Here is a 13305-nt window from a genome sequence, read left to right as displayed (position 1 = left end):
GTTTCTCCTACTGAGACTTCCGTGACGCTATCTCCGTTGGTGAGAACTAGGTCTAGTAACGCCTTGTCCCTGGTGGGTTCCAATACCAATTGCTTGAGACGTGCGCCCTTTATGGAGTTCAATATTCTTTTGCTGCTACCCGTAGTCGCGGAGAGTGTGTCCCAATCTGCATCTGGTGGGGGCACCAGCACCTCTTTGTCCCCCCATGCCATACTCGCGCCCTCGCTTCCTTTCCCTGTACCTCTTTAAATCTTCGCCAGCATGAGCAGCTTCTCTGACCTGCTGCTCACACCAGCCTGGCTCCCCTATGAAATCACTTCCTAGTTGTGGGGCCAGGAAGTGATGTCACAGGGAAAGGCAATGCTGGTGAAAGTATCAGGCTGAAGGAGCTGCTCATGCTGGCAAAGATTTAAAGAGGTACAGGGGAAGGGAGGGCGTGAGTGTGGCATGTGGAGTGGGGAAAGAGCAGGGGGGCAGAGGAGGGCACGGGGGGAGAAGGGGGCACAGGGGGGGGGGGCGCCACTGCCCCGGATGCCTCCTACCCTCTCTACACCACTAAATGTAAGGCAATATTAAATCCTGACAATTTAGGGAGCACCAGAACTTGAAACTGTTCCATCACAGGAAAATGTGTAAAATTTAGGAGGATACACTAAAATAAATTGGAGTTATCTGGTCAGAAGTAAAGATGGAAGTGCAATTTCCTGTGCATGTATGATAATGTTTGTTAATATATTAGGTAAACTTTGCACTATATATGTGAAGAATAGAAAGGCCAAAAAAGAGGAGTCTTCCTTTGCCCAGCACAGTGAGAAGCAAAACAAAAGAAAGGCAAGGTAGTCTTGAAAAAGATCTTTAGGAACGTACTGAAAGAAGTTCTGACTGCCAAACTTCTAAAGAAACTTGTCAAGGAACTCTCACTTTCAGTTCTCACTGAGAGTTCCTTGACAAGTTTCTTTAGAAGTTTGGCGGTCAGTATTTCTTTCAGTACGTTCCTAAAGGTCTTTTTCAAGACTACCTGAAATAGCGATACCACAGTAATATTCTGTTATCAGTTTGTTATGTCCCCAGAGGAAGGCAGGAAACTAGGATCCTAGTTGGGATTTCCCATAGGAACTTTCAATAAAATCCCTTGTGTTGTATTGTGACATCAGCTTTGCCTTTCTTTTGTTAAGAATAGAAAGGCCAACATAACCTATGCAAAATATAGGGCTCCTTTTACAAAGGTGCGCTAGCTTTTTAGCGCATGCACCAAAAAACTACCGCCTGTTCAAGAGGAGGCGGTAGCGGCTAGCGCGTGGGGCATTTTAGCGCGCGCTATTCCGCGTGTTAAGGCCATAATGCACCTTTGTAGAAGGAGCCCATAGTGATTCATATTGGTAAAAACTAGATTGTGAGCCCAAAATTTGTTTTTTGTAAAGAAGAATTATTAGATATCTTAGCCAGTTTAACAAATGTTGTACAAGGCTTTAATTTACTTTAATCAATAGGCTTCTTTTACAAAGCCATAGGGATTTAATGGGCGTCGCCGCTACCTCAGCTTTATAAAAAAGGGAACTATATGTTAGAAAATTAAATTCTTGTACTCCTGAGAGCCTCTGTGACTGGTTAGTGCAATAGCCTGAGAACCAGGTTCAAATCCCACTGCAGCTCCTTGTGACTGGGCAAATCACTTAACCCTCTGTTACTCCAAGTACAAAATAAGTACCTGTATAAATATTGTAACTGTTTTGACTGTAACTACAGAAAGCCGATATATTAAATCACATCTATTCCCTGTTAAGTATGTTCATTGAATTTGTCTTGAAGCCTCAGAATGAAAAGAAACCTTTGGTCCATCCTGTTTCCCACTGTTGGAGTCCAACATCAGACTTATATGTTGGCTGTGAAGAAGGACAGCTTCTGGTAGTTAACACAGATACGTATGAGATTATTACACAGAAAACTCCAAGAACAATTCATAGTTTTGATGGTAAGAAATTGTTTATGGATTATGGTTTATAAGAAATCATCAAGAAAAAGTGCTCAGTAGAAAAAGACTACTTTATACCGGCAACGGCATGTAGTAAGCACCCACCCTGCCTCCATGAATACTAAACATCTCACAATAAATCAAGAGAATGATGAAATTTTTTTTAAACTTATCTCAATTGATGATGGACTTTGTGTCATGGTGGGTGATATTGTCGTTGTTCAATTGTATTTCCATTTTCCGGTAATCCCAAATAGTGCAATGAAAAATCCCCTCAGTGAAAAACAGTGTCGTCCCCCAAATTTCTATCACAAATGCAAAAAAAGTATAAAAGATTCAATGAAAATTCAAATCAGTATCTGCAATACAGTCCAATTAGAACTGAGCATAATCCACCCCTCTTCTTTAACACCTATCGTGTTTTGCTCCAGCTTTGTCAAGAAGAACTCCAATCTAGGGGGAAAGGACGAGCAGTATTAACTTATAATGCAACTTTTGCTTGAGTTCTAATTGGACTGTATTGCAAACATTGATTTGAATTTTCATTGAATCTTTTTTACATTTTTTGGTGTGATTTTTTTTGCATTTGTGATAGAAATGTTTTTTTGGGACACTGTTTTTCACTGGGATTTTTCATTGCACTATTTGGGATTACCGGACAATGGAAATACAGTTGAACAATGACAATATAACCCACTGTGACAACAAAGTCCATCATCAATTGAGATAAGTAAAAAAAAAATTCATCATTCTCTTGATTTATTGTGAGATGTTTAGCATTCATGGAGGCAGGGTGGGTGCAATGATGTGTGGTACACTGCTTGCTACATGCCATTGCCGGTATAAAGTGGACTTTTTCTACTGAGTACTATTATCACTTTATATATATATCTCTTTATGGTACATATTTTAGGTAAGGATTTCTTTTTCTTAGTGATTCTGTTGAAATGAGAAATCCTGTCTTTAAATTTATTCTCCCGCTCTTTATTAGAAATCATAACACTAACCTCCTACTAAGATTACTGAACCAAAGGTCTGTCATAGTAGTGGTGGCTCTGAGAGAGTTCCTTGCCTCTTTGGATCTCATGGAAGCTTACTTGCACATTCCAATTTTTCTGACTCACCATAAATTTCTGCATTTTCGTGTCTTGGAAAATCATTTCAATTCTTGGCTCTGCCATTCGGCCTCGCGACGGCTCCTCAGACCTTCACCAGGGTGATGGTGGTTGTAGCAGTTCACTTGAGGAAAATAAGTTTGCAATTGCACCCATACTTGAACAACTGGCTCATCAGAGCCCCCTCATGTGATCCAGATACTGGAAGACCTCAGTTGGATTGTGAGTTACAGAAAGAGCAGTTTCTGCCCATGCAGTCCCTGGAGTACCTGGGTGTTCTTTTCTACACAGCAAGAGGCCACATTTATTTAATTATTTTTAGTATTTATATACTACTTATAGCCCAAGTGGTTTACATTCAGGTACTCAAGCATTTTCCCCCTATCTTCCAGAGGCATATAGACAGAAGCTGTGTACTCAGATTTCTTGTCTTCTGGACAAGGCAACTCCATCAGCGTGGGACTATCTTCAGGTCCTGGAGTCCATGGTGGCTATGATTGATGAAGTGGCATGGGCGAGGGCGCACATGCGTCCTATCCAGCATGCATCGCTCTCCCACTGGGCTTTTCACAAGGATGCATTACAGACCTGTCTTCCTTGGACTCTGGAAGCTTGGACCAGCATAATTTGCTGGCTGCTTCTACAGTCTTTCCAAGGGCATACCACTGTGGATTGCTTTCTGAGTCATGATGATGGATGCCAGCCTTCAAAGCTGAGGAGCCCATTGCAATCATCATCTCATTCAGAGGTGATGGACACTTTCTTAGAAGAAATGGCCGATCAACAGGTTGGAGCTGAGGGCCATCTGTTTGGCTCTGGTGTGATTGCAGAATACTCTGGAGGACCAAGTGGTCAGGGTCTTCTCCAACAATGCCAATGTCAGTCGTCAGTGAGGTACAAAGAGTGCATCTCTGGCTCTGGAAGTTCACCTGCTCTTTCACTGGGCAGAGTGTCACATCCAGGTGCTCTCGGCAGCACATGTGGTGGGAGTCAACAAGGTTCAAGCAGACTTTCTCAGCAGAGACTCTGGATCCGGGTGAGTGGGTGCTGTCATCATCAGCATTCCAAGCCATTGAGTGGTGCTTGGGTCGGCCTCACTTTGACCTCATGGCCACAGCACAGAATAGGAAGGCAGATTGCTTCTTCAGTCGAAAAGCCGAAACAGGCAGCGAGGGTCTCAATGTTCTAGCTCAGCCTTGGCCGCAGAGAGTCCTTCTGGTTTCCTCCCTGGCCCATGATAGGCTGTGTCATTCAGCGGATCGCAACCTAACAGGGATGAGTCATTCTGTATGCAGATATGATGCTTCTGCATTAGAGTTGTGGCCTGCGGTTCCACGCACATTTGGACATTCTTACGCAAGGTCCGGTATGCATGGAGGATTTGACTCACATTACTCTTACGGCCTAGCTATTGAGTGTGCAGCCTTAGTATGCAAAGGACATTCTGATATAGTCATTGCTACTCTGCTCAAGTCTAAGAAGTCAACTACTATGTCTGCTTATGCTAAGGACTTTCCAACATTGATGTGACCAGGAGAAGGTGGAGCCATATACTACTCTGATTTCAGTGGTTCTTGCCTTCCTCCAAGTGGGCCTTGGTAAAGGCCTTACCGTAGTGTCCTATTGGGTCCAAGTTGCTGGGCTCTCTTAGAAACATAGAAACATAGAAAGATGACGGCAGATAAGGGCTACAGCCCATCAAGTCTGCCCACACCATTGACCCACCCTTATAAGTCTACTGGCCCCCTTAACTCTACTGACCTGCTCTATTAAGTCAATATCCTAGCGACCCTATTCATTGGTATGACCCTCGCAGTGATCCCACATAGGTATTCCATTTATTCTTGAAGTCTGGGATACTGCGGGCCTCGATCACCTGTACTGGAAGTTTGTTCCAATGCTCTATCACTCGTTCCGTGAAGAAGTACTTCCTGACGTCTCCACGAAACTTCCCTCGCCTGAGTTTGAGCGGATGTCCTCTTGTGTTCGAGGGTCCTTTGAGAAGAAAGATATCATCTTCCACCTTGACCCGTCCCGTGATATACTTAAATGTCTCAATCATATCTCCCCTCTCCCTACGCTCCTCGAGAGTATAGAGCTGCAATTTGTTCAGTCTTTCTTCGTACGAGAGACCTTTTAGCCCCGAGACCATCCTGGTGGCCATCCGCTGAACCGACTCAATTCTGAGCACATCTTTACGGTAATGTGGCCTCCAGAATTGCACACAGTATTCTAGATGAGGTCTCACCATGGCTCTGTACAATGGCATCATGACCTCAGGCTTCCTGTTGACGAAACTTCTCTTGATACAACCCATCATCTGCCGTGCCTTAGATGAAGCCTTTTCCACTTGATTGGCAGTCTTCATGTCTGCACTGATGAACACTCCCAAGTCTCGTTCTGCCATAGTCTTGGTCAAAGTTTCTCATCCTGACATCGCCAGATTTCTAAAGGATGCTCTTCACGTTAGAACTCCTATCAAACCACTGTTCCTTTCTTTGGACCTGAACTTGGTTCTGTCTGGCCTTATCAAGGCTTCTTTTGACCCTCTGAGAGATGCTTCCCTCTTGGACTTGATGCTCAAGACAGTTTTTCTGGTTACTGTTACTTCAGCGAGATATTCTCAGAACTCCAGGCTCTTTCTTAATGAGAGCCCTTCCTGAGGATACTGGGATTTCCTTGTACATGGTCCCTTTCTTTCTGCTAAAGGTGGTTTCAGCTTTCCATGTTAGTCAGGAGATGCGTTTACCTGTTTTTCAGCCTTCTGGCTCAAAGATGGAAGATTGCATTTTGAGAAAATTTGACATGTGCAGAGTTCTGTGCTATCTGGAGGCCATTGAGTTTTGTCTCTCTGACTATCTGTTTGTGCTGACTCATTCTTCCAAGCGGGGTGCTCCTGCTTCCAAGGCCACTATTTCCAGACGGATCCATAAGGCCATTTTGTCGGCCTACATTCTTTCTGGGAAACAGTCTCCCGCCTCCATAAAGGCTCATACCAGAAGTGTGGCATCTTCGTGGGCCGAAGCTAGGGCATTTTCCACAGAGAAGATTTGCAGGGCAGCAACGTGGTCCACTTTGCACACGTTTGCTAAATTTTAATGACTGCATGTGATGACAAGACATGGCTCTGTCTTCGGGTTTTCGGTCTTAAGGGCAAGCACAGTCAGCCCACTCTTGCTCTTTGTGACTGCTTTTTGTACATCCCATTTGTCTAGAATGTCTCACCTATTGCACTGGAAAAAGAGACTATGTTCTTACCTTGATAATATCTTTTCCAGTAGAAAGATGAGACATTCTAGACTCCTGCCCTGTCCTTCCTGCATCTCATTTTGTTTATGCTTCTCCAAGTTGTTTCTTGGATACCAGTCAGCCCTTCGGGGTTTTGAAGAATTCTATATATATGTTCATGTGCATACATGGGTCTTTCCTGAGCTCCTTTATGCCTTTGCTAGCTGTGTTGTAGTTGATGTTCTCATGTACCTTTGTTGAGCAGAACAGTTGATTTTTGGGAATGTTCTCATTGGGGTCCCTACATCACATACTTTCCTTGGAGCTCTTTGTGCTTGAATACTAACTACAGGTAGTGGTAGAGCTGCTAGTGAACAGAAGAATCATAGAAAAAAAATCCGGAGTGGATTCCTTCTGTTTATAGCATATGGCCATTAGGAAATAACCCACTTGTCTAGAATGTCTCACCTATCTTCTTTATTTTACTTATAGTTCCTAACATTCTATTTGCTTGTTTAGCTGCTGCCGCACATTGAGCTGAGGGTTTCAAAGTAACCTCAGTGATGACACCTAGATCCTTTTCCTGGGCAGTGACTCCTAACATGGAATCCTGTATCACGTAGCTATAATTCATGTTCCTCTTTCCCACAAAACAACAAACAAAAAAACCCCAACTCCCCTGGATATGAGGGAAACCACAAAACAAAGCCGGCAAACAAAAGTTGGCAAAGTGGAGTGGATAAACTAGAAATTCCCAGGTTTATTAGTCATACAAAGTCAAAATTAAAAACAATTAAAAATAGTTTTAAATGGAACAAATGCAGATAAGAAGCATCAGAAATCCCATATATGTGCTTGTCTATATGGGAATCACACAGTCTTATGCGTTAAAACAATGCCAACCTTGAGGATAACTCCAATTTTAACAAATCAAAAAGGCTGACAAATGGTATGGCAGTGGAATGTCGCACTAGAACAGGAGATCCTACCTTCACACAGCAGAAGCACAAAACAGACAGAAAAGGTGACCTGTGATGCTTAATTCATTTATTATGACCAAGACTTGACATGTACGTGTTTTGGCCGTAATGACCTACCTCAGCAATCTACAAATAGAAATAAAAATAAAACTTTGACAAAAACTAACCCCCTCTTTTACAAAGGCGTGTTAGACATTTTAGTGCGCGCTAAATATACATGCTCATTAAACGCTAATACATCCATAGACTAACATGAACATGCTAATATTTAGCATGCGCTAAAACATTTAGCACGCCTTTGTAAAAGGACCCCTAAGTACAGACAAATACAGATTAAACAAAACATAAAAAGTTAACACTCAGATAATAAATTCAATATGCATAAAATTAAAATTAAAACTACAACTGAACAAACATTTTACATATCTAGCATAAAATTCAGTACTATAAATATATGTGAAAACCATCTGCTTATATTTATAAAACATATGTAAGTATGAATTTATGAAATCAGAAAACAATGGTAAAACATTGAACCAAAGTGCATTTTAGAAAATAATTTTCTTGGCTCGTCATCAAATGCATTTGTGAAGAGATTATACTCAAGACAATTTAAAAATTAAAATAATATATGGAGTTTTAGTAAGAAATAACAGTTGTATATGATTATTATGTAATCATATTTGAATATATTTAAAACATACCTGAATCTTTGTAAAGAATTTTATACCACAAAGATTTTCAGCCTATAAAAAAAATACAAGTAAGAACTGATAAGGATACAAAAGACTCCCTTCTGCCTGATATCCCCTCACTCCCCCTGAGATCGGCAGGAGGGATGCCCACTCCCTCCTGACTGACCCCCCCCCTCGAGATTGGCAGGAGAGACACACCCTCCCAGTCACACCAGCAACCTTCCCTGACACCCCTCTCCCTCTCCTTTGGACTGGTATCTTTAACCTCTCCTTCCCACAGTCTGACATCTCTCTCCCCTCCTTCCCTTCCCTCCTTCCCCTTTGTGGTCTGGCATCTCTCTGTCTTCTCTTCCCCCCCTACTTCTCTCTCCTCCTTCTTTTCCCTGGTCTTGCATTTCTCTTTCCTTCCCTTCCTCTCCAGTAGTCCATCTCTTCTGGATCATCGAAGGCAGCGAGTTTTCTTCCCTCAAGCTGCTGGTGGCCTGAAGAGAGAAAAAACAGCTGCAGTGATGGGTCCTCTGTTTGTGTGTATGTGTGTGTGGGGGGGGGGGATGGAACCCTGGACTGCAGTGCAAGCTGCCAAAAAGGTCTCCGCAGACTGCCATTGGCTCGCAGGCCTTGCATGAAGACCACTGGTCTAAATGGTGCCCTGGACATTTAATCAAATGTTCAATTATCACTACAAAATGTCCAAGTCCTAAGCCTGCCCAAAACATGCTTTCAACGTGCCCCCTTGGAATTTAGACAAACAGCCTAGAAAAATGTCTAAAATATGGGTTTTAAAAACAGTGAATTGGATGTTTTTAGCAAGAAAAACATCCAAATGCCACTTTATACCATTTTTTAGATGTTTTTCTCTTTTGAAAACAAGCCCTATAGACTTATTTATTTTTATTTAAAACATTTCTAATCTACTTTTGACCAAAGCGGCTCACAATTGACATACACAGCCTCAAAGACATACATGTCTACAAATATCTAAATAACAAAACTAAATACAGAAATATAGTTATATGTTTCTATACACTATTCATATTTCAGTATTTTAATTTTTGTTTTGCTCACTTGTCTGGTTTTTGCTTTCTGAGAAGACTCAACGGCCATGTTGCAGAGTGGAAGCCTGAATACTATGGCACTGAATAAAGATGGACTGTATGCAGCAGGACAGGTAAGGGACATCCTTTAATATGGGTCTGATAGATGAAAACCTATGCGTTAACATATAGGAGAATCAAGCTGGATATCTGATGGCTGCCAGCTGTTGATCAAGGGCATTTTGAGAGCAGCTGGGTTAATGTGCAAGTCTGCTATAAAGCAACTAATGATATTCAGCACAACCTACAGGTCCAAAGCGTTATGGGAGGTAATCAAGAGCCAGATTAAGGAGGGTGCAACCATGGCAATTTCTCTGGGCCACTGTACCAGGGGGCCCTACGCCTGCCCTAAGCTGAAAGAGGCACAGCCTAGAGGTAGGCTTGGGGCCCTGTTGCAGATTTCTGCCCTGGGCCCCAGCAAGTCTACCACTAACATGTTTTCTAGAATAGCTGTATTGGAATAATTCATTGGGAATAGTGCAATAAAGAGGGATAAGTATCCCTTTTCATCCATGATAGGCAAGCAGGTTGTGTCCACTGTTCCATCTAAGCTGAGCGGCAGTCCTACCAGTTTGGGGTTCATTTTCACGATCACATTTTTAATAGTAAGGGACAGGCAATCTCTGCAGCACTTCAGGGAATCTGCTTTTTTCCAAGGACAAGCAGGCATTATATTCTCACATGTGGGTGATGTCATCCACATAACCTTGCACAGACAGTCATAAGGTTTACTAACTCTTCAAAACTTTAGGACTGCCCATACCGCGTGCATGCTGATGCCTTTCCACCCGATGTCGGCTCGTGGGATCATCAGTTTTCAGTTTTTCTCGGAGCTAAAAAGCTGTGATTTAGAGTCTAAGCACGTCAAACTTTTCTCTTTCTATGTGCCTTCCCATCATTTTTCTTTTTCTTTTAGTCATAGTTTTATTTCTTTTCCCTGATAAACCAGTTGAAAATTTTTTATTTTTTTCACCAGGTTCACATTTCAGGCTTTCAGGCTCTGTTCAGCCTATTTTCATAAAGGGAGAGTTGCCATTTTTTTGGCATTCTGCCTTCTTGGCTTCATAGAGCCCTTTGACTTCACAATTGAAAACACAGTATTGAAGCATCACCTCACACTGGCAGTAATGCAGTTGGAGGACCCCCCCCCCAGCTTAGAGGGAACAGTGGAACTTGTGTCCCTTTCCTATCAGCAGATGCAGATAGAGATAATGAGCTTTTTCCAGCAACATCATTGGTTTAATGGATGGTGCTGCCTGGAACTCTCCTGAATTTCTCATCTTTCAGCAGATAGTAGGTCTGGGCTGGTGCAACAGATCCCCTAGTCCAGTATTATCCAAGTCAGTTCTGGAAAACCCCCTTGCCAGTCATGTTTTCAGGATATCTACTGTAAATATGCATGAAAAAGATTTTAATATAATAGAGGCAGTATATTACATTACATTACATTAGTGACATTTATTCCGCCATTACCTTGTGGTTTAAGGTGGATTACATAAGAGGTTTTATCCCAGGACAAGCAGGCAGGTATTCTCACTAGTGGGTGATGTCATCCGACAGAGCCCCGATACGGATGTCTCACAAGCATGTCTTGCTTGAAGAAACTTAGAAGTTTCGAGATGCCCGCACCGCGCATGCGCCAGTGCCTTCCCGCCCGATGGTCCGGGCGTGTCTCCTCAGTTCTTTTTCTTCCGCGGAGCTGAGAAGTTCACTTCAATTCTGCGCCCATTGAATCTGTTTTTTGCCTTCTATTTTGCCGCAGGTTGGGTTCTTTTGGCTCTCCCGTGCATTTATTTATTTCTTTGATTTCTTTTAAAAAAAAAAAAAAAAAAATTTTTCCTTCCGATACCGGGTCGGCTGCGTGGCTGGGGCCCTGCGCCTTCGACCTTGCGGCGGAGATTTTCCGGCCTATGTCCCGGCCGATCACTGGTTTTAAAAAGTGTAGCAAGTGCCAACGCGCGATTTCGCTCACGGACCCGCATCGACGCTGCCTACAGTGTCTGGGTCCGGATCACTTTCCGAAATCGTGCCGGCCTTGCTCCACTCTGACGGCGCGTGCGTTCAAGCGCCGCTGTCTGCTGTGGGAGTCCATGTTCAAGATGGAAGCTTCGTTGGATCCTCCAGCTTCGACATCGACTGGTGCTTCGACTCCGTCGGCGAAGACCTCGGCCTCCCCGGCTGCTTCGGGCCTTCTGAAACCAGCGTCGTTCACGCCGGTTTCGGCCTCGACTTCGGCGCCGGTGCCTTCCTCCGTTTCCTCGGAACAGGTATCGACTCCTACAGTTCCACCGGTGGTGCTTAAAGTGCCGAAGGCTGGCAAGCAGAAGCACGCTGCACCGAAAGAGCGCGGAGACCTTGCGGAAGGGCCCCCTTTTGGTGCGGATCCCTCCATATCGGCTTCGTTGCGGTCCCTTCTGGAGGCTCAGTTTGTGGAACTCATGACCACCATTGGACCCCGGCTGATTGCCTCGATCCAGGGTGACCTCCCAGTTCCGGTCCCGAGGGGCGAGCCGCCCCCTCCTCCTCCACCGCACCGCACGACCTCGTTGCTCGGCGAGGAGGAGCGGCGGGCGGTGTCCGTCTCGAGGCGGGCCTCGGTTGGTGCCAGGCCTCCCTTGGAACCGATTCCCTTGAGAAAGGCCTCCCTTAGTGATATGCCTCCCTTGGAACCTATCCCCTCGAGGAAAGCTTCCCTTGGCGAATTGCCTCCCTTGGAGCCTATTACCCCACCCCATGACACAGTGTGGCGTCCACCTTCGAGGCCTCCCAGTCCTGGGCATAGCAAGAAGCAGGACGAGTTCTTCCGAACCCCCTATCAGACCTGGGCAGCTTCTGGGGAGGCTCCGACTCTTCCGCCTCTCCGATCGACGACCTCAAGTCCGATCCGCTCCCTGGAGGCTCCTGGGGACCAGTATTCTCATAGACGGGCTCAATCCCTTCCAGGCATCGAGAGGGGCATCGATCCTCGAGGCATTCCTCTCGGCACTCGACCATCTCGCCCCAGAAGAAATTGCCTCGGATGGGGTATGCTGCTTCAGCTGGGTCTCCTCCTCCGGGGCCGGACTTCGAGGACCCCGAGGTTTTTTACTCACCCTGCTGTTCCCAGGCCTCTGTGGAGCCCGAAGCCTCGTCTTCTTTTAGCCCTTCTCGAAGACCGGCGTTGGCGGACCAATTGTCTTTTTCTTCGTTTCTCAGACAGATGGCGGATGACATGGACATTACCCTTGATGCTGGGTCTCGATACTCCAAGGAGTACCTCGATACCTTGCACTTGCCTCGTCCTCCGGACGAGTCCTTGCGCCTACCTCTGCATAAGCTCCTCGACCAGACCTTCATGAGGTGCTTTGAGTCTCCATACTCTATTCCTGCGGTCCCTGGAAAATTGGATCCTCGATACCGAACGGTGCATCATAAGGGCTTCGAGGGACCTCAGCTTTCTCATCAGTCCCTCCTGGTCGAATCCTCGCTCAAGCGGTCTCATCCTGGCCAGGTGTATGCTTCGGTGCGTTCGGGCCGCGAGGGCAGGACCATGGATAAGTTTGGACGACACATCTATCAGAATTCTATGATGGCGTCCCGAGTCCTGAATTACAATTTCCACTTTGCCACCGACTTGGAATTTTTTCTGCCTGTGCTTCGGAAATTCACGCCCTACATCGAGTCCCAGGCTCGGTTTGAGTTTGAGGAGGTGGTTGCTTCGCTGTCCCAGCTTCGTCTTCAGTTGATGCAGTCTGCCTATGATGCTTTCGAGCTCTCGGCCCGAGCAGCGGCCTGCTCTGTGGCAATGCGCCATTTGGCCTGGTTGCGGACCATTGACATGGACCCGAATCTTCAGGACTGCCTGGCAAACGTCCCGTGTGTTGGGGCGGATCTTTTTGACGAATCCATCGAGACAGTCACGAAGAAATTGTCTGATCATGAAAAGTCCTTCCAGTCCATCCTTAGGCCGAAGCCTAAGCCTCAACAGTCTCGACCCTCTCGACCGCCGTTGATCTATCAGCGGCGTTATCAGCCGAGGCAAGCTCCACCTGCGAGGCAACCTGCGAAGCGGCTGCCTCCTCAGAAAGGACAGCAAAAGTCTCAGCCGGCTGCTGTCCCTAAGGCTCCTCAGCCTTTTTGACTGTCTCGTCGAGGGCATAACCAGCCTCGTTCTGCCTCCCCCTGTTTTTCCCATCGGAGGGCGCCTCCATCATTTTTATCATCGCTGGGAGGCCATAACCA

General features: G+C 45.4%; 1 protein-coding gene across 3 annotated transcripts in view; it reads left to right on the top strand.

Annotated features, from left to right (window-relative positions):
* The window catches only part of CFAP43 (cilia and flagella associated protein 43), a 387888-nt gene that overhangs the window by 51124 nt on the left and 323459 nt on the right, over window positions 1-13305 (top strand). For 2 of the 3 annotated variants that reach the window (XM_033942773.1, XM_033942771.1), the window contains exons 6-7: window positions 1810-1972; window positions 9079-9158. In XM_033942773.1, the coding sequence (XP_033798664.1) occupies window positions 1810-1972; window positions 9079-9158 (243 nt within the window). The remainder of the gene's footprint in view (window positions 1-1809; window positions 1973-9078; window positions 9159-13305) is intronic. The other variant, XM_033942772.1, reaches the window with a different exon arrangement.

This window comes from Geotrypetes seraphini, chromosome 4 (assembly GCF_902459505.1).
Source record: "Geotrypetes seraphini chromosome 4, aGeoSer1.1, whole genome shotgun sequence".
NCBI lineage: Eukaryota > Metazoa > Chordata > Amphibia > Gymnophiona > Dermophiidae > Geotrypetes > Geotrypetes seraphini.
Note: the sequence above shows the minus strand (reverse complement) of the source record. Positions and strands in the feature narration are given on the sequence as shown.